This window comes from Eretmochelys imbricata, chromosome 24 (assembly GCF_965152235.1).
Source record: "Eretmochelys imbricata isolate rEreImb1 chromosome 24, rEreImb1.hap1, whole genome shotgun sequence".
Classification (NCBI taxonomy): Eukaryota; Metazoa; Chordata; order Testudines; family Cheloniidae; genus Eretmochelys; species Eretmochelys imbricata.
In genome coordinates this window covers 690,737-711,352 of record NC_135595.1, presented here as the reverse complement: position 1 = coordinate 711,352, position 20,616 = coordinate 690,737, and the positions used below count along the sequence as shown (strand labels likewise).

Here is a 20,616-nt window from a genome sequence, read left to right as displayed (position 1 = left end):
TCTAAAGATGGGGCAGCCCATCCTTGCTCCTGGGGAGGCGAGTCACAGGGGGGCAGTGCTGGCTCTTGGGAAGGTCCCAGTCATAAGGAACTCCACAGCCCGGGGCCCCTGCCTGCCTCCCAGGTAGGAGTGCTAGGTCTGTTAGAGAATAAACAGAGCAGGGACTGGATTCCCCCGGAATGCGATTAATTGCAGCCTGGAGGCAGTGACCTCCGCTGACCCCTCTTCTCCTGAGGAATGAGCTGTTCCCAGGGGGCTGGAGGATTCATGGGGGGCAGGCCGAGCAGCCTGGGGTTTGCAGGGTGACAGAAGGCAGCACCACCCAGTGGCTGTGGCCTGTGCTGCCCATGTGTTCAATCCGTGTTTTGTGTCACCTCCCGGACACGCAGAATTACTGCCAAAACCACAGTGCCCCCTGCTGGACACTGCTGGCTATTGCACAGGATGAAGCCACCACACTGTCAGCCGTTGGCGTAGAGCGGCCCCTGCTGCCTGTCGGACACAAAGACAGACCTTACCCGGCCACCCGCGGCCAGCACCTCGCCCTGGCGTGAACGTGCAGGGGAGCTGGGCCCTGGGCAAGGGGAGCAGGCATGCCCAGTCACCGAGGCCAAGGAACCCACAGGAGCTACTGACCAGAGGTTACAAAGAGACCGTTTTATTGGGTACCCCAGAGTCCCGGGCAGGCTGGATGGGAGGGTTCATGGGGGCATCAGTTCCTCTTCTTGCCTTTGCCAATGGCCTTGGCGGGCACTGCCATGGGTGCTGCAGACTGGTAGAGCGTGGAGGAAATCTTATTGATGTAGTAGAGGGCAATCATGGAGAAGATGAAGCTGGGAGGAGAGAGGAGGGCAGGCCAGTCAGCACCATCCCTTGCCCATACCTGCTCCCCACATGAGCTCCAGCTATTAGAGACCAGGCTGGGCACAGCTTATCCCACACCACCTTCCTCTGAAGCAACTGGCACTAGCCTGGTGGAGACAGAATCCTGGGCAAGATGGACCAGGAGTCAGAGCCAGTCATGCAATTCTTATGTGCTTTGTTACCAGCCGGGGAATGGACCTGCCACCCCTCGCCTGGCACAGTGGCAGCCCTGCCAGCCCCATGCCCAGCCGGGGAGCAGCCCCGCTGGCCCCGCAACCCCTTGCCTAGTACAGGGGCAGCACCACCAGCTCAGGAAAGGAGCTCAGTAAGGCCCAGCAGGTCTCTTCAGCCCTGACAGCACCTTCTTAGAGGAGGGGCTGGATGTTGGTGCTCCCCAGGGCAATGCCCTCCCCCCACTCCAAGACTGAGGGTACCTGTTCCCTGCTACCACCCTGGGATAGGCTTTCTACATACCAGGTGGTCACACACACTCTGTGGATGAGGCCTGATGCAAAGAGAGCGAGTAAAAGACAGACGAGAACTGGAGCAAAAGAGAGAAGGGGAGAAATGTCAGAGGCAGTGAGTGTCTGCCCTGGGCATGCTGCATTGGCCGGCCAGCATCCCCCAAGGGGAGGAGCAGCAAGTGGGAACCCTCCCCCAGTAGAGCAGGGTTAGGGTCCCTTGGCGGGAAGCAGCACATGGGAACCCCAGAGCAGGGTTAGGGTCCCACTGGGAGTGCAGCATGGGGAGGATTTTCCCAGGGCAGGGCTGGGGTCCCAAAGGCGGGGCAGCGCGTCTGCTCAGTGCAGCACTGGACTCTCTGCAGGTCCCTGCAGACCCAGCGTCTCAGGAATAATCAGACCCCCCCGCCCCCCACTTGCATCCTCTTGGATCTTGCTGTTTCTTTTAATTACCTGGGAGCTATGGATGTGACACCCCCTCCCCCTCCCCCTCTCGGGCAGGGCTGGGCACTTACTCTCCGGGAATATTTTGGCTTGGAACCCTTTGCCGAAGACCAGACTCTCCAGGTTGTTGAAGGCCTGGAGCCAGAGTTAAGGAAAGGAAGGGAGGCAGCTGCCCCTGAGGAGGCAGCGCAAGGTCCGCCCCAGCTCAAGTCTCCCCCCATCCCACCCCCCCCATGTCCCAAAAGATACAGTGAGGGAGAAGATGAAGAGCGCGGATCCCAGCAGCCCGCCCTGGATGGTCAGCCACTCGGTGGAGGCCAGCTGCTTGCTGTACATCTGCATCCCGGTGAAGAGCAGCAGGGAGAGGAGCGAGGAGAGCGCCAGGGACGTGCCTGTGCCCACGGCTGGGGACAGAGCAAGAACCACACAATGGGGTGCTGGGCCACTGCCGGGCCCTCCCCAGCAACCCGCAGCCGCCCGCCAGCTCACGCTGCTGTGTGAAAGGCCACGCGGCGCCCGGTCGCCAGGGTGATGGGTGCCACACGAGCTGTGTGCTGGGCAGCAGCCCTGCCCCTAGTGCCCGGGCAGCCAGGTGCCAGCAGCCCCCTGTGAGCGCAGGGGGCACCATGGGCCCGAAGCCTTGGGGTGATCCCTGCCCACCTCTCCTGGCGGGCACCCCTAGACCCCCCTGCCTGGGGCACCTCACTTCACCCCCACTGTACCCCCCCAGGCCACCACACTCCATCACCCTGCCCACCCTGGGGCTCCTTCCCAGTGGGCAACCCCAAATTCCCCCACCTGGGGCACCTCATCCCCCCAGGGCACCATACTGCCCCACCCTGCGCCCCCAGTCCCCCCCGGGCACCTCCCCTGGCGGGCACCCCCAGCCCCCCCCGCCTGGGGCACCAAACCTCACCCCCCTGCCCGGGGCACCTCACCCCCCTGCCCGGGGCACCTCACCCCCCCGGCACCCCCAGCCCCCCCCGGGCACCTCCCCTGGCAGGCACCCCCAGCCCCCCCCGCCTGGGGCACCAAACCTCGCCCCCCCCCGCCTGGGGCACCTCACCCCCCCGCCCTGCACCCCAGGGCACCCCCAGCCCCCCCCGCCTGGGGCACCAAACCTCACCCCCCTGCCCCCCCCCCCCCGCCTGGGGCACCTCACCCCCCCGCCCTGCACCCCCGGGCACCCCCAGCCCCCCCCCGCCTGGGGCACCAAACCTCACCCCCCTGCCCCCGCAGGGCCCCCCGCCTGGGGCACCTCACCCCCACCCCGGGGCACCTCACCCCCACCCCCGTTACCCATGGTGCCCCGCGAGACGCCGCCGCCGACCCGTCCGCGCTGAGACCCAGACCCGCCGACCCGGTCTCCTGCGCACGCGCGGCCAACCCGGCACGGAGAGCCGCACCGCGCACGCGCGAGGCCGAGGCTGCTCGGGAAGGGACGCGGCAGTGAGCGAGTGGTGAGTCTTTTGCGCATGCGCAGCCCTACGGCGTTCCAGTGATCTCTGAGTCCGCCTGGCGGCCGAGAGCCGACGACGCAACCCGCGTTGAGCGATTTCGTGCGCATGTGCAGAGCCTTGTAATGCAGCGCCCCCTGGAGGCTGGACGTAGACATTGCAGTTACCCTAAAGCGCCCCCCTCCACGAGCCTGGCAGGAGCTCCCTCCCCTCGGGCCCTCACGGGTGTAGGGGCTGGAGCGGGGGGCGCCGCGCCCCCCGCGCCTTGAAGCGGTTTCCAGCATATCCAGGGGAAGTTTGGTTCAGTGGCTCAGCACCGCACTGTACACATTGCTCAGCACCCTGCTCCTGCGGGGAGGGGTCTGGGGCTGTGGGGCCTGTCTGTGCCCACGGAGGCGCAGTAGGGACAGACAGACGTAGACCGAGGGGTGGACAGACGGGTGGATACAGGGACCTGTCTGCACTAGCCATGGTGGTGGAGGGGGCACAGCAGTGGGGCTAGGAGCAAAGGGGGTGGGAGCAGTGGGGCTGGGGGCTGGAAGCAGTGGGGCTGGGAGCAGCAGATCACATGTCTGGTGCCTCCCACGCTGTGGCCAATGCCCTCGGCACTGAAGTGGTTTTCACCAACTCCCCATCCCCTCCCCTGTCCCCGTTTCCCCCCTTTGGGCCCTTTCTCAGGGTCTGGGCGTTAACTGCTGCACTAAGAGGCCCATTAGGGCTCTCTGGTGACTCACTGTTCTAGCAGTGCCCCTGGGTGCTGGCATCTTCCAGCCCAGACAACTCGGCTATAACATGATTCAGAGGAGCAGCCGTGTTAGTCTGTATTCGCAAAAAGAACAGGAGGACTTGTGGCACCTTAGAGACGAACCAATTTATTTGAGCATGAGCTTTCGTGAGCTACAGCTCACTTCATCGGATGCATTCAGTGGAAAATACCGTAACATGGAGCTCGTGCCATGACGTCTGGACCCCAGAGCGTGCCTCAAGTTTTCAATCCTCTCCTTTCCGGGCCTGGGCTGCCAGTCACAGGGCCTTTTTCCTTCTGCTCTGGCTCTGCACAGCCCGGGGCTGGAGAGACACACAGCCCAGCAGCTTGGCAGCCCCTAGGCCATGTCCACATTGGCAAACAGTGTTTAGCTTGTATCACGTTCACAGTGCGGACAGACAGTCGTTGAGTGGGTCGAGGGAAAGCCCAGGGGGAGCCGAGGGCTAGGCACCAGGGGTTAAAACACACCTTTTTCCTAGGGAAGACAAGGCCTGTGGAAGCAAGAGAGATGAGGTGGGGGAGGGAATATCTTTTACTGGACCAGAGTCTGTGGGTGAGAAACAAGCTTCCGAGCTGCTCAGAGCTCTTCGACAGGTCTGGGGAACAAATCAGACCGGCTCCCAGCAAGAGTCCCCGTTGTACCCAACCCCCACGACAGCAGGCATTACCCAGCGGCCGTGCTGGCAGCCAAACTCCCCTCTCCATTGGGGCGAGATCCCCAGCGGGGATGGGGGAGCCTGGCTCTCAGGTCATACGTCTGGCGTTGCACAGGGGTGTGGACCATGGCAGGGAGGTGCTTTCACGGGGCCCCAGATCCCCAAAGGGACTGAGCTGAGAGGGTGGGCGTCCTGGTGTCAGGGGGTGTGCAGGCGATGGGCCAGTCTCTGTGATGCTGGGCTAGTAACCCCAGCCAGGCTGCCTCTGTCCCGCTCTCCCCTCCCCGGCACTGGCTGTTGCCCCCTGCCACACGAGGGGCAGCCCTGCCCCGAGGGTGCCAGCCCCCCTCCTCTGTCTGCAGGAGCAGGGGGGCAGCCCTGCCCCCCCTCCACGTGCCAGCCCCTCGCCCCTACCCCGGGAGCATGCGCACCGCTCCCTGCCTCAGCTCGGCTCCTCCGTGCGCCCCCCCGCCGCAGCGTGGGGTGTTCGCCGCCGCCGCGCTGCCGTCGGGACCGGAGCCCGGCCGGGGGCGGCCGGAGCCATGGCGGAGGGCGAGGAGCTGCAGACCTTCACCTCCATCATGGATGCGCTCGTCCGGATCAGTGTGAGCGGCTGGGGGCTGGCTCCTCGGGCGGGGGGCACGCCCCGTGATGGGGGGTACGGGTATGGGGCGCACGGGGGTGTGCAATGCACGGGGGTGATCGGTGTGCATTGCACGGGGATGGGGCGTGCAGGGGCCGGGAGGATGATTATGCAGTGCAAAGGATACTCGGGTGTGCAATGCACGGGGATCGCTGGGTGTGTAGTGTGTGGGGGATGGGCGTGCAATGCACGGGGTGGGGTAGATGATGATGGTGGCATGGGAGGGGGGTGAGCAGGAACCAGACCAGCTGCTTCTGGGGGTGAGAGGCCCCCGGGGCTCCCCATTCGCCTCCATCCCTGCCCTGGACCCTCCTTCCCCAGGGGCTGAGAAGGATCCCGAGCATCCATGCAGCTCTCAGTCTCCATGGCAACCCTATGCAGGAGCGCCCAGGGCTGGATGCCAGGCAGCAGCAGCAGGGCCCAGTCCAGCTTCTGTCTCTGCCCTGCCCCCTTCTCCCCCTGCCCCTCCCTTCACCACCTCCCCTCCTCCTCCCTCCCCCCCCTCGCTTTGTGTCGTCTGCGCCCCTTCTCCGGAGGCAGAGATGGCATCCAAGAGATGCAGCAAGGTGAGCGCGGGCCCTGGCCAGCTGACAGCTCGCCCGCCGGGGGTCTGGGAGCAGGGGGACTGTCTGGGCTTTGTCCTTGGCCCCTGCGGGCCAGAGATGGATGGCCTGGCAGGCTGCAGGCTTGCTGGCTGCCTCGATCCCCAGTGGCATTGTGCAGCAGCAAGGTGGGGGGGTGTGTGTGTGCATGTCTGCGGTGTGCACCGAACTGGGCAGATGCACCTGGCAGGTGCCAGCCACACAAGGGGCAGCCGCAGGGGCAGCCTAGCCAGGAGCGGAGGGCCCGTGAATGGGGCTTGGGGCAGAGGGAGCCGTGTGTTTTGGGCCGGGGGGAGGCTCTTTGCCCCACTGGGGGAGTTGGCAGCTTGTGGACTCCTCAGGACAACGCACTGGGACTTGGGGCCTGCCCTGGGACTGGCTCCAGGGCCCGCATCAGGCCCTTCCCTTGGTCGCTTTGGGCCACAAGCAGAGCCGGGATTTCGCTCTTTCTGGGTTGGAACTGGACGGGTTTGGGGGCTGGGTGGGCGATTGCAGAGCAAACCCGCAGCGAACAGGCCCGGTGTGTGCAATGGGGGCGGGGAGGGGGCGTTTAGGGGGAAGCAGCGTGCCCCAGACCCTCTAACGAAGCAGCAAATTCTGCCATCGTTCCGAATGCAAAGCGCAGTGTGGAAACCAGGGTCCTTCTGGGAAACGCCCTGAGCTCTGCTCTGAGGGCCGGGGAATGGAGAAGGAACAGCCTGGGGAGCTGGGGTCAGAGCCCACGGGAGCGCGTGGCAGGCTGGCCAGACTGGAGGAATCTGGGACCATGCACCTAGCTGGGGGCTGGCTGGGCAGGTTCTGCAGCCAGCTGGGCACCTGCAGGGAACCTGGCACCTCTTGTTACCTGCTGAAAGCGGCCAGTTGGCAGCTGTTTCTGGGACGAGCGGCTGTGAGACTGGGGGGATGGGAGGGGCCCCCCTGGGGAGTGGCTGTAATACCTGCCCAACAAAGGCTCCCCCATGTGGCTGCCAGCATGGCGCTCCCGGGTCAGGACTGAGCCCCAGCACCCCCTCTGGTGGGGGTGGGGAAAGGCAGTTCCTAGGGGGGCAGTTGTGACCTTTCTCCTTGGCCCCTCTCCAGACCAGCATGAAGAACATGGAACGGGAGCTGATCTGCCCTGTCTGCAAGGAGATGTACAAGCAGCCGCTGGCCCTGCCCTGCATGCACAATGTCTGCCACGTCTGTGCCAGTGAGATCCTCGTGCAGCATGGCTACATCTGCTGTGACCCCAGTTCGGAGCCCACCTCGCCTGCCTCCACACCGGCCACCCGCAGCCCCCGCATGGGCCGCAGGGTCGTCCCCAAACCCGACCGCTTGGATCGGCTCCTCAAGTCAGGTGGGGACAGAGCAGCACGTCCTGGGATCCCCAGCCCTGCCAGAGGAGGACCCTGCTTCTAGGGTCTGGGGGATGCAGCTTCCACATCCTCTGAGCCCTGGAAAACCCCCAGAGTGCATTGGGAGCAGAAGGCTCCTGATCCCCCTTGGCAGAGTGGGAGGAGTCTGTGCATCTCGGTGCAGGAATTCACTGGGGAAGCTCAGTCGGGGCCGGGAGGAGGCTGCGGGGCCTGGGAGGGTAACCAGGCCTGAGGTCTCTGTGCAAGGGGCAGAGGGCGGGAGTGGGTAGGTGACGGCCGTTGCAGGGGGGTGACGGCCGTGGCGAGGGTTCGTGGCCGTGGCAGGGGGATGGCGGCCGTGGCGGGAGGGTTAATGGCTGTGGCGGGGAGGGGTCGGCTGTGGCAGGGGGGTGACGGCCGTGGCGAGGGTTCGTGGCCGTGGCAGGGGGATGGCGGCCGTGGCAGGAGGGTTAATGGCTGTGGTGGGGAGGGGTCGGCCGTGGCAGGGGGGTGACGGCCATGGCGAGGGTTCGTGGCCGTGGCAGGGGGATGGCGGCCGTGGCGGGAGGGTTAATGGCTGTGGCGGGGAGGGGCCGGCCGTGGCAGGGGGGTGACGGCCGTGGCGAGGGTTCGTGGCCGTGGCAGGGGGATGGCGGCCGTGGCGGGAGGGTTAATGGCTGTGGCGGGGAGGGGTCGGCCGTGGCAGGGGGGTGACGGCCGTGGCGAGGGTTCGTGGCCGTGGCAGGGGGATGGCGGCCGTGGCGGGAGGGTTAATGGCTGTGGCGGGGAGGGGTCGGCCGTGGCAGGGCTGAGTGTCATGTGACAGGCTTCTGGGGTCCCCCAGGGTTTGGCACCTACCCGGGCCGGAAGCGGGGGGCCGTGCACCCCCAGACCGTCAGCTTCCCGTGCCCGTCCTGCCAGCGGGATGTGGAGCTGGGCGAGCGGGGCCTGGGCAGCCTGTTCCGGAACCTGACGCTGGAGCGGGCTGTGGAGCGGTACCGCCAGACCATCAGCATCGGCACCGCCATCGTGTGCCAGTTTTGCAAGCCCCCCCCGCTGGAGGCCACCAAGGGCTGCACCGAGTGCAAGTCGAGCTTCTGCAACGAGTGCTTCAAGCTCTGCCACCCCTGGGGCACCCAGAAGGCCCAGCACGAGCCCACGCCGCCCACCCTCAACTTCCGGCCCAAGGTAGGGGCTGCCCAGGGCGTCCCGGGCCAGGCTCCAGCGAGGCCCGGACGCGAGCAGTCCCCAGGCTGGGCCCTGGGCCCTGGGCATGGCTGGGGAGAGGTCTGGGTGCTGGGACTCGGTTGGGGAGGGGGTGGCGTGTCTGGGCCCGGCGTCACCCGCCCTGTGCCCAGAGCAGGGGCCAGCGGGGACCTGAACATGGCTCTGAGGTGACAGGGCCTCTGGCCGCTGCTGCACGGGCGGCTGGGGTGGAGGCAGGCGGGGGCTCCATGCATCTCGTCCATCTGGAGGCGTGCAGGGCGCTGCCAACCCCGGTGTCGCACCCCTGCATGCTGGCAGGGGGCCTGATGCCAGGGACACTGGGGGGGTGCCGAGATCAGGGGGCACGTGGATGGAAGGGGGATGCTGAGGCAGCTGGGGGGGGAGGGGGTCACGGAGTGGGGAGGGGGGTGCTGACACCCACTGGCGGGGTGGGGGTGCTGGCTGGAAAGCAGGGCGCCGGCCCCTGTTGCTGAGCGTGGGTCTTGCTGCGCAGGGTCTGATGTGTCCGGAGCACAAGGAGGAGGTGACTCACTACTGCAAGACCTGCCAGCGGCTGGTGTGCCCACTGTGCCGTGTGCGCCGCGCTCATGCCAGCCACAAGATCACGCCTGTGCTGAGCGCCTACCAGGCCCTGCGGGTAAGGGGTGCGCCGGGGCTTCCCAGGCCAGAGTGGGGGTGCAGATGGAGTATGGGTGGTGGGGAGCTTTGTGCTGGCGCTTGGGGCATGGGCAGGGTGGGGCGTGGGTCTCCATGGCAGAGAGGGTCAGGTACAGATGGGGGATTGGCAGGCCGGGAGGACTGTCTCTCTGTCAGAGCTGGGCAACACAAGTGGGATGTACCCTGAGGGGGGGATCCCATCCCGGAGCTGGGGGTGTGCAGATCAGTAGGGCATGCACAGGGTGGGGGTCCAGTACCAGCAGTGGAGGGTGCAGAAGAGACATGCAGTGAGCAAGGTGCATGCAGTGGGGGGGGATGCAGTGAATGGGGTACATGTCATGGGGGGAATCAGTGAACGAGGTGCATGCAGAGGGGTGATGCAGTGAGCAAGGTGCATGCAGTGGGGATGCAGTGAGTGGGGTGCATGCAGTGTCGGGGGGTCAGGTCCCTTTGTAAACCTGCCGCCACCCTCATGGCCTGTGCATGTTGGCCCAGGCGTGGGGCCCGGCTTGTTCAGTGTGCACACCCAGGTGGCTGGGTTCAGAGCCCTCCCCCCTCCCCGTGGACTGGACGGTGCGAGGTGAGCGGCCTGCGTGTCTCTTTTGCCCACGCTGCCTGTGTAGGAGAAGCTGACGAAGAGCCTCACCTACATCCTGAGCAGCCAGGACACGGTGCAGGTGCAGATCGCGGAGCTGGAGGAGACGGTGAAGCACACCGAGGTGAGCGGGGGTCGCCAGCAAGGGGCACTGCCAGGACCGGGGGAGGGGACGCTGCTTCACCCCTCTGGGGCGAGGGCAGGAGGTGTCCCGGCACTGTGCTCCATCCCCAGGGCACCCCCAGGCCAGGTGCCAAAGCCCTGAGGCAGCGGGGCCCCTGTGTGGAGGGAGGCCCCATGGTGAATCTGCTCTGGTCGGGCAGGTGAGTGGGTCCCAGGCCAAGGAGGAGGTTTCCCAGCTGATACGGGGCCTGTGCACGGTGCTGGAGGAGAAGCAGACGGCCCTGCTGCAGGCCATCCAGGAGTCCCAGCAGGAGCGGCTGGCCAGCCTGCACCACCAGATCCAGGAGCACCGGGCCATGCTGGAGAACTCGGGCATGGTGGGCTACGCTCAGGAGGTGCTGAAGGAGACCGACCACCCCTGCTTTGTCCAGGCAGCCAAGCAGCTGCACAGCAGGTACCGTTCCCTCTGATTTCGTTGGGGTGGGTCCTGCTTTGAGCAGGGGGTGGGGTGAGAACCTCCTGAGGTCCCTTCCAACCCTGATCGTCTGTGGTTCTGTGGGCGCCGCAGGGGGTCTCCCGGGGCCAGGGATCTGGCTGATGCGCTGTCCCCATCTCCCAGTGCAGTGGGACACATGCAGGAGGAGCCTTCCACCCCTGTGGGCTAGCGGGAGGGACTCGGGGCTCAATTGCCGGGAGCCCCCATACTGGTGCGTGAGTAGGACTGGGCACTGGTGCCACCGGGAGCCCCTTACCGGGGCCCGTTGCACCGACGCCTGAATCTCCCGTCGCCGCAGGATCGTCAGGGCCACAGACTCGCTGCAGAGCTTCCGGCCTGCTGCCACTTCGTCCTTCAGCCGCTTCCAGCTGGACCTCAGCAGAGAGATGAAGCTGCTCGCGGACCTGACCTTTATCAAAGGTAAACATGACAGCCGGAGACCTGCGGCCAGCCGCAGGGGAGGAGCTCTGGGCTGAGGGGGAGGAGCTTCCTCTGTGGCTTCCTTTAGGGGGAGGAGCTCTGGGCTGTGTGGGAGGAGTTCTGGAATGAGGGGCGGGGCTTCCTGGATGGGGAGGAGCTCTATGCTGAGAGGGAGGAGCTTTCTCTCTGCTTTCCTGGAGAGGGTGGAGCTGTGTGCAGAGTGGAAGGAGCTTCCTGCCAAGCACCCTGCAGCGGGAGAAGCTCTCTGTCTGGCACCCTGCAGGGGGAGGAGCTCTGTCTGGAGGGGGAGGAGCTCCCTGCCTGGCAGCTGGAGTGGGAGGAGCTCTGTCTGGAGTGGGAGGAGCTCCTGTCTGGCAGCCTGACCCCCACACCTCCCTTCTGTGTGGAGCTGGGTCAGGGGCTGGCAGCTGCTGGAGAGAGACCTGTGGGAGAAGTGGCCTCATGGGCTCCCGCAAAGCCTCCCACACTTCGGGTCCTGCCCTCAGCCACCGCGTTGTCCTGCCCTACCCAGGGGGCCCCTCCTGGCAGGAAGCTGCTCGCTCTCGGGGCAGGCAGGGTATGTGAAATACCCAGGCGGGCTCGGGGCTCCCTATAGAGTCAAGAGACGGATCCCCTGGCCCAGCAGCCCCCAGAGTCCATGGGGCTCAGCCAGCGTCAGCCCCCACCCTGTGCTCCAGGCTCCCTGCAGGCAGGGCAGGGCGGAGGGTAGGAAGCTGGGGGTCAAGAGCCTGTGCGGTGGGACTTGGATGTGAGCAAACAGGACCAGGACCCTGTGCCAGATGCAGAAGGGTGAGTAGCCAGCTGGGCCAGGCTGGGCCAGGACTCCCTGTGGGGGAGCGCTCCCATGGGAAGGGCAGGTGCCCTCCCCCACGGGCAGGTGCCCACCCCGGGCCCTGCACTGCACTGGCTGGGGACTCTTTTCAGACTCGCTTCTACCTCTGTTTGTTTATAGGCTATGGCCGCTGCTGAGTCGTCACTGAAGTACCCGAGGCAAGTCACGCTCCCGCCCCTAGAGCTGCCCCTGCTCTCTCTCACCAGACCTCTGTCCTCTTCCCCCATTCATCCCCCCATCCCTCGCTTCTGTGCCCATGCCCCATCTGCCCCCCATCCCTCGCTTCTGTGCCCTTCCCCATCTGCCCCCCATCCCTCGCTTCTGTGTCCGCCCCCCATCTGCCCCCATCCCTCCATCCCTCGCTTCTGTGCCCTTCCCCATCTGCTCCCATCCCTCCATCCCTCGCTTCTGTGCCCGCCCCCCATCTGCCCCCATCCCTCCATCCCTCGCTTCTGTGCCCGCCCCCCATCTGCCCCATCCCTCGCTTCTGTGCCCGCCGCCCATCTGCCCTCCATCCCTCGCTTCTGTGCCCATGCCCCATCTGCCCCCCATCCCTCGCTTCTGTGCCCTTCCCCATCTGCCCCCATTCCTCCATCCCTCGCTTCTGTGTCCGCCCCCCATCTGCCCTCCATCCCTCGCTTCAGTGCCCATTCCCCATCTGCCCTCCATCCCTCGCTTCTGTGCCCTTCCCCATCTGCCCCCATCCCTCGCTTCTGTGCCCACCCCCCATTTGCCCCCATCCCTTACTTCTGTGCCCGCCCCCCATCTGCCCTCCATCCCTCGCTTCTATGCCCGCCCCCATCTGCCCTCCATCCCTCGCTTCTGTGCCCATGCCCCATCTGCCACCCATCCCTCGCTTCTGTGCCCTTCCCCATCTGCCCCCATCCCTCCATCCCTCGCTTCTGTGCCCACCCCCCATCTGCCCCCATCCCTCACTTCTGTGCCCGCCCCCCATCTGCCCTCCATCCCTTGCTTCTGTGCCCGCCCCCATCTGCCCCCATCCCTCGCTTCTGTGCCCATGCCCCATCTGCCACCCATCCCTCGCTTCTGTGCCCTTCCCCATCTGCCCCCATCCCTCCATCCCTCGCTTCTGTGCCCGCCCCCCATCTGCCCCATCCCTCGCTTCTGTGCCCGCCCCCCATCTGCCCTCCATCCCTCGCTTCTGTGCCCTTCCCCATCTGCCCCCATCTCTCCATCCCTCGCTTCTGTGCCTGCCCCCCATCTGCCCTCCATCCCTCGCTTCTGTGCCCTTCCCCATCTGCCCCCATCCCTCCATCCCTCGCTTCTGTGCCCGCCCCCCATCTGCCCTCCATCCCTCGCTTCTGTGCCCGCCCCCATCTGCCCCCCATCCCTTCATCCCTCGCTTCTGTGCCCGCCCCCATCCCTTGCTTCTGAGCCCATCCCCCATCTGCCCTCCATCCCTTGCTTCTGTGCCCATCCCCATCTGCCCCCATCCCTCCATCCCTCGCTTCTGTGCCCGCCCCCATCTGCCCCCCATCCCTCCATCCCTCGCTTCTGTGCCCGCCCCCATCCCTTGCTTCTGAGCCCATCCCCCATCTGCCCTCCATCCCTTGCTTCTGTGCCCATCCCCATCTGCCCCCATCCCTCCATCCCTCGCTTCTGTGCCCGCCCCCATCTGCCCCCCATCCCTCGCTTCTGTGCCCACGCCCATCTGCCCCCATCCCCCCATCCCTCACTTCTGTGCCCATCCCCATCTGCCCCCCATCCCTCGCTTCTGTGCCCGCCCCAAATCCCTCCATCCCTCGCTTTTGTGCCCACCCCCATCTGCCCCCCATCCCTCGCTTCTGTGCCCGCCCCCCATCTGCCCCCATCCCCCCATCCCTCGCTTCTGTGCCCATCCCGCATCTGCCCCCCATCCCTCACTTCTGTGCCCATTCCCCATCTGCCCGCATCCCTCGCTTCTGTGCCCGCCCCATCTACCCCCCATCCATTGCTTCTGTGCCCACCCCCCATCTGCCCCCATCCACCCATCCCTCGCTTCTGTGCCCGCCCCCCATCTGCTCCCATCCCCCCATCCCTCGCTTCTGTGCCCACGCCCATCTGCCCCCATCCCCCCATCTCTCACTTCTGTGCCCATCCCCATCTGCCCCCCATCCCTCACTTCTGTGCCCGCCCCCCATCTGCCCCCATCCCCCCATCCCTCGCTTCTGTGCCCATCCCGCATCTGCCCCCCATCCCTCGCTTCTGTGCCCATTCCCCATCTGCCCGCATCCCTCGCTTCTGTGCCCACCCCATCTACCCCCCATCCCTTGCTTCTGTGCCCACCCCATCTGACCCCCATCCCTCGCTTCTGTGCCCACCCCCATCCCTCCATCCCTCGCTTCTGTGCCCATCCCATGTGCCCTCCATCCCTCGCTTCTGTGCCCATCCCCCATCTGCCCCCATCCCCCCATCCCTCGCTTCTGTGCCCATCCCCCATCTGCCCCCATCCCCCCATCCCTCGCTTCTGTGCCCTTCCCCATCTGCCCCCATCCCCCCATCCCTCACTTCTGTGCCCTTCCCCATCTCCCCCATCCCTCCATTCCTCGCTTCTGTGCCCGCCCCCCATCTGCCCCCATCCCCCCATCCCTCACTTCTGTGCCCGCCCCCCATCTGCCCCCATCCCCCCATCCCTCGCTTCTGTGCCCATCCCCATCTGCCCCATCCCCCCATCCCTCGCTTCTGTCTCCATCCCCCCATCTGCCACTCCATCCTTCTGTGCCCATCCCTCACTTCCCACCCATCCCTGTCCCTATTCCTCCATCCCTGTGTCTCCATCCCCCACTATCCTCGTCCCATCCCTCCGTCCTCTCTCCCCTCTGTTCCAGCTCCCCACCCCTCACCGCCCAGTCCCCGCCACCACCCTCCATCACGCTGTGCCCGGTTCCATCCCCAGTTCCATCCTTCAGTTCCCTGCTCCCCCTCATCCCCTCCTGTGTCTCCAGCCTCCCTCCCTGCCTCTCTCTCCCCACACTTGCACTCAGCCCGCCTGGTCCCTGGAGCCTCTCAGCAGCCCCTGGCCCCGTCTCCCTGACTCTCCCCCTGGTGCCCACATGAGCTCTCGGCAGTCAGAGTCCCCTAGCCTCCTGCTGGTTGTGCGTCCGTCCGTCCGTCCGGAATGCCCCCGCCCTGCGTCTGGCCGCTCGCCTGCCCCCCAAGTGGGGCCTGCTCGCTTAGCCTGTGTCTCTCCCTGCAGCCCCCGAGGCGCCGGTGATCGACACGCAGCGCACCTACGCCTACGACCAGATCTTCCTCTGCTGGCGCCTGCCCCAGCTCTCGCCGCCCGCCTGGCACTTCACTGTGGAGTACCGCAAGAGCGACGCCAAGGCCAAGGCGCTCAAGCTGTGGCAGCGGCGGGAGGAAGTGCGGGGCACCAGCGCCCTGGTGGAGTACCTGGACACGGACAGCGTCTACGTGCTGAGAGTGAAGGGCTGCAACAAGGCCGGCTTCGGGGAGTACAGCGAAGATATCTACCTGCACACGCCGCCCGCACCAGGTGAGGGGGGATCGACCTGCACACGCCGCCCGCACCGGGTGAGGGGGGATCGACCTGCACACGCCGTCCGCACCGGGTGAGGGGGGATCGACCTGCACACGCCGCCCGCACCGGGTGAGGGGGGATCCACATGCACACGCCGCCCGCACCAGGTGAGGGGGGATCGACCTGCACACGCCGCCCGCACCGTGTGAGGGCGGATCGACCTGCACACGCCGCCCGCACCCGGTGAGGGGGGATCCACCTGCACACGCCGCCCGCACCAGGTGAGGGGGGATCGACCTGCACACGCCGCCCGCACCGGGTGAGGGGGGATCGACCTGCACACGCCATCCGCACCGGGTGAGGGGGGATCGACCTGCACACGCCGTCCGCACCGGGTGAGGGGGGATCGACCTGCACACGCCGCCCGCACCGGGTGAGGGGGGATCCACATGCACACGCCGCCCGCACCAGGTGAGGGGGGATCGACCTGCACACGCCGCCCGCACCGGGTGAGGGGGGATCCACATGCACACGCCGCCCGCACCAGGTGAGGGGGGATCGACCTGCACACGCCGCCCGCACCGTGTGAGGGCGGATCGACCTGCACACGCCGCCCGCACCCGGTGAGGGGGGATCCACCTGCACACGCCGCCCGCACCGGGTGAGGGGGATCTACCTGCACACGCCGCCCGCACCAGGTGAGGGGGGATCAACCTGCACACGCCGCCCGCACCAGGTGAGGGGGGATCCACATGCACACGCTGCCCGCACCGGGTGAGGGGGGAATCCACCTGCACACGCTGCCCGCACCGGGTGAGGGGGGAATCCACCTGCACACGCCGCCCGCACCGGGTGAGGGGGGAATCCACCTGCACACGCCGCCTGCACCGGGTGAGGGGGGATCCACATGCACACGCCGCTCGCACCGGGTGAGGGGGGATCGACCTGCACATGCCGCCCGCACCCGGTGAGGGGGGGATCCACCTGCACACGCCGCCCGCACCGGGTGAGGGGGGAATCCACCTGCACACGCCGCCCGCACCGGGTGAGGGGGGAATCCACCTGCACACGCCGCCCGCACCGGGTGAGGGGGGGTCCACCTGCACACGCCATCCGCACCGGGTGAGGGGGGATCTACCTGCACACGCCGCCCGCACCGGGTGAGGGGGGAATCCACCTGCACACGCCGTCCGCACTGGGTAAGGGGGGATCTACCTGCACACGCCGTCCGCACTGGGTGAGGGGGGAATCCACCTGCACACGCCGCCCGCACCGGGTGAGGGGGGAATCCACCTGCACACGCCGTCCGCACCGGTAAGGGGGGATCTACCTGCACACGCCGCCCGCACCGGGTGAGGGGGAGATCTACCTGCACACGCCGCCTGCACCGGGTGAGGGGGGGATCTACCTGCACACGCCTTCCGCACTGGGTGAGGGGGGGATCTTCCTGCACACGCCGCCCGCACCGGGTGAGGGGGGATCTACCTGCACACGCCGCCCGCACCGGGTGAGGGGGGGATCTACCTGCACACGCTGCCCGCACCGGGTGAGGGGGGATCTACCTGCACACGCTGCCCGCACCGGGTGAGGGGGGATCTACCTGCACACGCCGCCCGCACCGGGTGAGGGGGGGATCTACCTGCACACGCCGCCCGCACCGGGTGAGGGGGGGATCTACCTGCACCCGCCGCCCGCACCGGGTGAGGGGGGGATCTACCTGCACACGCCGCCTGCACCGGGTGAGGGGGGATCTATCTGCACACGCCGCCCGCACCGGGTGAGGGGGGATCTATCTGCACACGCCGCCCGCACCGGGTGAGGGGGGATCTATCTGCACACGCCGCCCGCACCGGCTGAGGGGGGGATCTACCTGCACACGCCGCCCACACCGGGTGAGGGGGGGATCTACCTGCACACGCCGCCCGCACCGGGTGAGGGGGGATCTACCTGCACACGCCGCCCGCACCGGGTGAGGGGGATCTACCTGCACACGCCGCCCGCACTGGGTGAGGGGGGGGATCTACCTGCACACGCCGCCCGCACTGGGTGAGGGGGGGGATCTACCTGCACCCGCCGCCTGCACCAGGTGAGGGCGGGGATCTACCTGCACACACCGCCCGTACCGGGTGAGGGGATATCCCCTCCTGTTCTGCCTGCACCAGGTGTGGGGGGACCTACCTGCACACACTGCCTGCACCAGGTAAGGGATATTTATATGAGGGAAGATTAATAAGACTGGGAATTTTCAGCTTGGAAAAGAGACAACTAAGGGGGGATATGATTGAGGTCTATAAAATCATGACAGGTGTGGAGAAGTGAATCAGGAAATGTTATTTACTCCTTCTCATAACACAAGAACTAGGGGTTGCCAAATTAAATTAATGGGCAGCAGGTTTAAAACAAACAAAAGGAAGTATTTCTTCACACAGCGCACAGTCAACCTGTGGAACTCCTTGCCAGATGATGTTATGAAGGCCAAGACATTACCAGGGTTCAAAAAAGAACTAGATAAATTCATGGAGGATAGTTCCATAAATGGCTATGAGCCAGGATGGGCAGGGATGGTGTCCCTAGCCTCTGTTTGCCAGAGGCTGGGAATGGGCGACGGGATGGATCACTGGGCGATTCTCTGTTCTGTTCATTCCCTCTGGGGCACCTGGAACTGGCCACCGTCGGCAGACAGGACACTGGGCTGGATGGACCCTTGGTCTGACCCAGTCTGGTCGTTCTTATGAGATTATAGGAATTTCCTGTTTTCACAATATTTTTCTGAAACTTTTTAAATCAACCTTTCATTCACTATATACTGTACTCCCTCCCATCCCTCCACCTGCTTTAACCCAAAACCTGAGTTTTTTCGAAGTGAAATCATGGAATTATATTTTTTGCAAAAGACTTTGATATACATTTAAACATCTGATGGGCCCCACCCCAGAGATGGCTGCATGTCAGCACTGGGTGAGCAATTGCCGCACAAGGTTGCTATCTGGCTATCAACCAGCTGCTGCACCCAACCCCAGAGGTGGTTGCATTTCATGCCCTGGGGCTGTGATACACCACAGGGATAAAGAAAGATGAGGACTCAGAAGCAGGCCTAAAACCTCAGTATCTAGATACTATGGGAACTGATGATCTCCCTTCTGTTTGCCAGAAGCTGGGAATGGGCGACAGGGGATGGATCACTTGGTGATTCCCTGTTCTGTTCATTCCCTCTGGGGCACCTGGCACTGGCCACTGTGGAAGACAGGTCACTGGGCTAGAGGGACCCTTGGTCTGACCCAGTCTGGCCGTTCTTATGTTACCCCCCCAGCGCCGTCTGTGCCAGGTTGGGGGGACCTACCTGCCCACACCTCCCACAGCACACATCTGTGACCTGCAGACGGAGGGCTCTAAGCCAGCCCTGGGGATCTCCATGGGGATGCACCTCGGGAGTCACCCCAGCCCCAGAGCCGCAGCACGGGGAAGTGCGGTGAGTGGTCAGTGTCTGTGAGTCCCGTGCACTCGACCCAGGGTTGTGGCGACTCCCAGCTAGGGGGAAGCCCAGGTTGCTGCGCCCCTGAGGAGTCCCACGTGTCCCTGCGTCCCGCCAGGAGAGGAGCCTGTGGGGGTGTGGGGCCCCCCCTGTCTTTCAGCCCTTCCCCACTCTCTGTTCTCTCTCGCTTCTCAGTCCTGAGCTTCTTCCTCGATAACCGCTGGGGCTTCAATCGGGAGCGCCTGGCCATCAGCAAGGACCAGCGGGCCGTGCGTAGTGTACCTGGCCTGCCCATGCTCTTTGCCGCTGAGCGCCTCATGACCAGCTGCCACCTCTCCATCGACCTGCTCATCGGCGACGTGGCCGTCACGCAGGGCCGCAGTTACTGGGCCTGCTGCGTGGACCCCAGCTCCTACCTGGTCAAGGTGGGCGTGGGGCTGGAGAGCAAGCTGCAGGAGTGGTTCCAGGTGCCGCAGGACGTGGTGAGCCCCAGGTGAGGGCAGAAGCTGGGCCACCCACGCTGGGGGTGGGGGAGGCAGGGCCCAGCAATGCCCCCAGGTCCGTGGGCCTTGGGCTGGAGCTCCCATCACACCGTCGGGCCCCTCCCTCTGTCGCACCCCACACCCGGCTAAGCCCTTGGCATGCTTTACTGCTCCCTGAGGGAGGGGCCTGGATGCTAACCGGGCAGAGGGGCAGAGACCGTGGGGGGCTTCAGCCCCCTCTGTCTGAGGCTGCCGTGCCCCAGGGGATGGGATCGTCTCAGGGCGGATCCGTCTGTGTGTCCGTCCGCACTCATGCTCCCCCTCCTGCCGGGCAGGTACGACCCAGACAGCGGGCATGACAGTGGGGCGGAGGACGCCACCGTGGACGTGCCCCCCCCATACGCCTTCCTGACCATCGGCATGGGCAAGATCCTGCTGCCCCATGGCTCGGCCCTCACCTCTCGCGACCCCAGCGGCTGCACCATCCCCCTGCCCCCCCGCATCGGCGTCTGCCTGGACTACGAGCGGGGCAAGGTGAGCTTCTACGACGCTGTCTCCTTCCGCGGCCTGTGGGAGTGCGGCGTGGACTGCTCGGGCCCCGTCTGCCCGGCCTTCTGCTTCATCGGGGGCGGGGCCCTGCAGCTGCAGGAGCTGGTGGCCAGCAAACAGGAGCGCAAAGTGACCATCGGGGGCCTCTCCAAGCTGGACTGAGCCGGCCCTGGCACACGCCGGCCGGGGATTGGCCCCGGGGCCTGCTGCCGGCAGTGGGATTGCACGCCGCGGACATGCCACCAGGAGGAGCCGCCTGAGCCCTGCCCTCCACCCGGCGTGGGAGTTTGGCTCTGGGGACCACTGAGCTCTGGCCAGTGGGGTTAACGAGGGGGGCCTCAGAGCTGACGGGGAGCGGAGCGAGGCTCTGACATGGGGCCAGTTTAGGGCCTCAGCCCCCGGGCCCGGAGCGCAGGCTGCAGTGACGGCAGAAGGGCGGCGTAGGGCAGACCCCTGCCAGCGTGGGACCCAGCCATGAGCTGAGGCCTCGGGGGCCAGGAGAGCCCGGCTCTGCTTCCCAGCGTCTCCGTGCTGGGCTTGTGAATCCTTCCTGTTCTGGTGGATTGTGGGGGGAGGGTTGGGGCCTGCTGCTCCCCCTCACCACCCTCCCACCAAAACCTCTCCCCTCCCACCCCCAGCTCCTCTCCACAGCCTGCCAGGGGCTCCCACCTGAAATGGTGCCCTCTCCAGCACGTTTAACCCTGGAGTCTGAGCTGTGGGCACTGAGGACACTGGGCAGAGCCTGGCAGTGCCCCTGAACCAACCCCCATCCTGCCAGGCTCTGGCCTGAGGATGGGCCGGGCCTGGGTGAGTGTCACGTTCCCGAGATCCTCCTTCCACATGGACCAGGGCGCAGCAGCCAGCCGCTGTGCCCGGGCCTGAGAGGGGGAGCTGGGTGGGGCCGAGCTGGGGAGCTGCCTGAGCCCCGGGCTGGGCCCTGGGCCGGGGGAGGTTGGGCTGGGTTGGGCAGAGGGTGATTGTAGACGTGGCTCATTGACCCAGCCAGCCCAGCTGCTGCCCAGAGCCAGGGCTCG

General features: G+C 66.0%; 2 protein-coding genes across 4 annotated transcripts; one reads left to right on the top strand and one right to left on the bottom strand.

Annotated features, from left to right (window-relative positions):
• Positions 1-636: 636 nt before the first annotated feature.
• On the bottom strand, positions 637-3,182 carry KRTCAP2 (keratinocyte associated protein 2). The gene is made up of 5 exons (XM_077841087.1): positions 3,069-3,182; positions 2,019-2,173; positions 1,841-1,904; positions 1,339-1,405; positions 637-833 (listed from the first exon to the last, which is right to left on the bottom strand). The coding sequence occupies exons 1-5, from the start codon at positions 3,070-3,072 to the stop codon at positions 713-715; spliced, it is 411 nt and encodes a 136-aa protein (XP_077697213.1). The 5' UTR covers positions 3,073-3,182; the 3' UTR covers positions 637-712.
• A 2,008-nt stretch (positions 3,183-5,190) lies between these two features.
• Positions 5,191-19,744, top strand: TRIM46 (tripartite motif containing 46). 3 transcript variants are annotated; one of them, XM_077841147.1, is made up of 10 exons: positions 5,191-5,253; positions 6,974-7,229; positions 8,072-8,415; positions 8,948-9,091; positions 9,735-9,830; positions 10,030-10,283; positions 10,624-10,745; positions 14,795-15,094; positions 18,747-19,044; positions 19,369-19,744. In XM_077841147.1, exons 1-10 carry the CDS (start codon positions 5,191-5,193, stop codon positions 19,742-19,744), a joined length of 2,253 nt encoding a protein of 750 aa, XP_077697273.1. The 3 variants fall into 3 exon arrangements, with proteins under 3 accessions (XP_077697273.1, XP_077697274.1, XP_077697272.1); XM_077841146.1 differs by lacking the exon at positions 5,191-5,253 and adding an exon at positions 5,819-5,857; XM_077841148.1 differs by lacking the exon at positions 18,747-19,044 and having other exon boundaries at positions 19,369-19,546.
• Positions 19,745-20,616: the final 872 nt, after the last annotated feature.